The sequence below is a fragment of the Cryptomeria japonica genome, chromosome 4 (assembly GCF_030272615.1).
Source record: "Cryptomeria japonica chromosome 4, Sugi_1.0, whole genome shotgun sequence".
In the NCBI taxonomy this organism is placed as follows: domain Eukaryota; kingdom Viridiplantae; phylum Streptophyta; class Pinopsida; order Cupressales; family Cupressaceae; genus Cryptomeria; species Cryptomeria japonica.
In genome coordinates this window covers 182,693,733-182,698,189 of record NC_081408.1, presented here as the reverse complement: position 1 = coordinate 182,698,189, position 4,457 = coordinate 182,693,733, and the positions used below count along the sequence as shown (strand labels likewise).

Sequence of the window (4,457 nt, the reverse complement as noted above, 5' to 3'; positions counted from 1 at the left end):
CTTGATTCTTTCTTTGCATGTCTTCGCTGAGAAGTGTAGCAGCAACCTCATCAAAATTCAATGTAGTTTTGCCAGCCACCGAAGTGCTAACTGCCATTACCACCCCTTCCCAACTATTTGGTAAGGAACATAGCAGCAAAACAGCTTTCATTTCATCATCTAATGTGATTCCTACTGAAACCAATTGAGAAGCTAGAGTATTGAACTCATTGAGGTGATTCGACATAACTCTACCTTCTTTCATCTTCAGATTGTATAACTTTTTCATGATAAAAACCTTGTTTGATGTTGAAGCAATCTCGTACAATGAGGATAACTTATCCCACAACTCCTTCGTTGTTTTCTGTGCTGAAACATTAAACAATGCATTGTTTGAGAGTGATAGAAAAATCGTTGCTCTTGCTTTCTGATCAAGCTTTTCCCACTCTTCATCTGACAATTTGCCTTGTGCTTTCACCTTTCCTTGCAATGCGGGTGAGAGATCCTGCTTAATAAGCAGTGACTCCATCTGCAATTTCCATAACCCAAAATTTTGACCTGTAAACTTTTTGATCTTCCATTTATCTGCCTCATCCATGGCTCCGAAAGAACTTTACCGATTTGCAGAAAATCAAATCAAGCTGTCCCAGCTCTGATACCAATTGTTGAGCTATAAAGAACACAGCAAAAGTAAAATGAAATAAAAAACCAGACAACATGCACAGAAAGACAGAGACAAGAAAATTATAGTGGTTCGTCCAATCTAGACTACATCCACTCTTCAAGCAGGGGCAACTCTTTTATTAAAATTACATCCATGCAATACACAGCAACACTCAGCTATATCTCTATTAACCATCACAGCAGCTGGGATAAGCAACGGTTTTGGAATCATACTCTTCAGTTACATGCAGGCCCGAATGATTGGGCTTCACTGACATGCAATGTTACAATGGAGAGCCGTTACAATCTATGTGATAAATCCTATCATGAATTCCACACTACCACTTTCTTGTCTGTTGAACTACACACAACAGTTTTGGCAATTGATTTTGAAGTTCACTAACACTTACACTTTTGGTGTAATAGAAAATTAATATTTGATATCAGAGTCAGGTTCAATTTTCTCAAGTTAAATTTGAAGAGGCATTCGACTAGCTACCACATCTAGTGAAATTGATCCCGTGAACTGATCACCACTTTGAATATAAGTGAAGATGCTAACATTAAATCTACATTATCTTAATTTCTGCTTGATTTTTCACTTTAGGAAATAACTTTATCTAATAAATGGATGTAGTGAAATTTGTTTATAGTTTTAAATGATAGCAAAGAAACATTTTACTATCATAGCTCGTACAAGCTGTTAATAATAAAATTTTCTTGTTCTAATACATGGATCTAGTGAAATTTGTTTATAGTTTTAAATGATAGAAAAGAAACATTTTACTATCATAGCTTCGAATTCTTTACACACTATATAGTCTTTTTCATTCGTTTTGTTTTGTCAGTCTTGTGATTTTATCTTTCAAAGTTCAACCTTTCCATGGGCTCAACATTAATATCATTAACAACATTTAGTCTTAGTATTCTATCTCTTCTTTTTATCATTTCTCGAACTACCAAATAAATTAGAAATTTAACCATTATAGATGTTCTATAATTGAGGTAACAGAGTTTAGCTGTGGTGGGATAGTTGTGGGCTGCACATTCGATCACAGGGTTGCAGATGCATTCGCTGTCAATATGCTTTTTACACATTGATCTAATATTTCTAGAAACAAAATGATCGAGTCCATAACTCCAAGCTTTACAGGTTCCATTATAGTCCCTAGAGATCCTCCAAATCGTTGTTCTGAAATTAATAAAATGTATATGAAACTACAGTCTTTACCACAACCTATCAAACAAATCGCTGAGCCTGCTAACGCTAGTAGAATTTATTACCTTGATGCCAAAGATATAGAAAAGCTCCAACATAGTGCAAAAAAACATGGCAACAATTATAGCAAATTAGAAGCTTTTTCTGCATATTTTTGGAAACTGTTAATACAATGCCAAGAGATAAAAGCCACAATAAATTGTAACATACGCATTGCTATAGATGGTCGCTCTCGTCTAAAGAAGATGGGAATGATTGCTAACTACTTTGGAAATGTTCTATCAACTCCTTTTGATGCAAACTTAATTTATGATGCAATATATAGGGATGCTAATGAAGAGTATTTTCAAAGTTTAGTAGATTTGGTAGAGATGTCCAAGCCATCAATTGTGGTTCCTAGGGATTTTGTAAAAGGAGATGAACCAATATTTGTGGTGTTTTCTGGGCTACGTTTCCCCTTGTATGAGATTGATCATGGATGGGGAAAACCAATTTTAGCAAGCGATTATTTACCTTTCTCTCAAGGCTACGTGATGCCAACCCCTAGTCCTCATAGAGATGGTAGTTGGCTAATATATGTGAAATTCCTTGTCGAACAGTTGAAAGCTATTGAATCCCATTCCAATTTCATTCTACGCAAAATCTCTACTCGCATGATTTTAATTGTTGTATGCTTGCTTTCATTAAGAGATCTTGTTTCTTTAATGCTCTAAAATCCATTTGCATAATCAGAAATATTCCTCTTTATATTTTTTACTATAGTGGGATCAATTAAAGGTTCATTTTAGATTTCTCCTTTTGTTTCTAATCTTGATAGTGATGTATCATTACTTTTATGTTCTTTAATGTGAATAATTTGATGAAATATAGAATGTTCTTTGTTTTAGATATAAGAACAAAATCTATACATTAAATATGATGGTTCAACACTTTTAACTTATTCCTTTTAATTCTCTTTCGAATATTATACTTGTGATGTTGGTTATTGTGTGAATACTCACTACCATATCATAGATTATATTAGATTTTATTAAACCATTTAGAATCAACATTAAGAATTAATATATATTCATCCACTCATTTTTACACTTCCTTCGTTAAAACTATAACATCTTTTATTTTTATTAAATCTAATTACATTAAAGATAGATCTAGATTATATTAAGAAGGTGTTAAAATAGACTACTAATAATTTCATTTGAAAATTCAAGGATTTATATGTACTATTCTAATAGATATGATATAAGATCTCATAGATTCAATTATTTTCATATTAGAATTTAATTCTCACATGTATCCTTTTTCAAGCTTGATATTAACTAGCCTATTGTCTCCATTGGCTCTACCGATTGCATGCTACTGGTGGATCTGGTGAAGCTTGCTGGCGAAAGAGTAGACTTGCTTGCATCATTGGGGGTTTCAGGGAAGCTTGGATAATAATTAAAAAATTTTATATTATCTCTACGCTGTATAAATTACATAAGACGCATAATCATATCATTCAAAATAATTAATGTCTTAATTTCAATTCAGCTAAGCCTCAACGAGGATGACTATAGGTGTTGTATCGATTCAATCTCAACAAGGATGAGGATTTTATTCAGTACAGCTTTAAAAAGATTAAGAACAGCCTAACAGGGTCTATAAGACTCTATATAGCATCCTTATCAACAGAATGAGGGATTATTGCCCTACTGGTGCTGGTGCAGGTGCAGTGGTTTGCCCAGAAATCAATTCCTTGAGCTGTTCATCATTGACATTAAATGCCTTGGTCAGCACATCTTGTGGAATGGAAGGATTGGCTCCGAACAGGGCAGATGCAATCACTTGAACACCAGGCATCTGGCTGTTAAAAGCAGTAATTGTACTAGCATATGACGCCCCCACGTTCTGCTGAAAATGCACCAAGCCCCTTGGAATTACAAACACATCTCCCTTCTCCAACTTTTGTGAGAATAAGAGATTATCTGTGCTGATAAAACCAACCAAAATAGTGCCCTCCATTAAAAATATGATCTCAGTAGCACGAGGATGAATATGAGGGGGATTCAAACCACCAGGAGCAAATTCCCCACGGTTGATTGATATGCCCAGTGTGTTTACTCCTGGGAAATTTACCACATTACCTGCGGTGATATTGAACCCTAAATTGTTGTTGGTTGAGAGTGGATTAGATAGTCCCCTAAACAAGAAATCAGATGCGTTCACTTCCTTTGGGTCTTTGCACACAAAACCGTTGATCTTCACATTTGCTTCAGCAGTATCAGCCACACAGAAATCCTGCAGAGGATCTGGGTCTGATGCATTAATGGCAACCATTATAGATAGCCATAAAATGCAGCTCAGGGAAGCTTTGATCATTGTCGAGGATGTTTTCATTTCCAATCGCCGCGGAATGTTGTATGATAGGAGAAATTGAAATAAGATTGATATGATTTGGGCATACCAGAACCAGGTATTTATAAGGGTAATTGGGGGAATGAGTGGAAAAATATAATTGTTTTCCTTAGACTTGTTAAACCCTTAATTTGGGATACTTTTGAAATAATGGTTGTTAGATTTTCGTTAGGATGGATCACAGAGACGAATTCGTCAA

General features: G+C 34.9%; 2 protein-coding genes across 2 annotated transcripts; one reads left to right on the top strand and one right to left on the bottom strand.

Annotated features, from left to right (window-relative positions):
* The first annotated feature begins 1,764 nt into the window (after positions 1-1,764).
* LOC131875005 (coniferyl alcohol acyltransferase-like) lies at positions 1,765-2,574 on the top strand. The gene has a single exon (XM_059219000.1). The coding sequence runs from the start codon at positions 1,765-1,767 to the stop codon at positions 2,572-2,574; it is 810 nt and encodes a 269-aa protein (XP_059074983.1).
* Positions 2,575-3,544: 970 nt separating this feature from the next.
* Positions 3,545-4,246, bottom strand: LOC131028112 (germin-like protein 1-1). The gene has a single exon (XM_057958338.2). It carries the CDS (start codon positions 4,238-4,240, stop codon positions 3,545-3,547), a length of 696 nt encoding a protein of 231 aa, XP_057814321.2. The 5' UTR covers positions 4,241-4,246.
* Positions 4,247-4,457: the final 211 nt, after the last annotated feature.

What these genes read in the sequence shown, in the direction of transcription:
- LOC131875005 (XM_059219000.1), top strand. Translation starts at nt 1,765, where the DNA reads ATGATCGAGTCCATAACTCCAAGCTTTACAGGTTCCATTATAGTCCCT.
- LOC131028112 (XM_057958338.2), bottom strand. Translation starts at nt 4,240, where the DNA reads ATGAAAACATCCTCGACAATGATCAAAGCTTCCCTGAGCTGCATTTTA.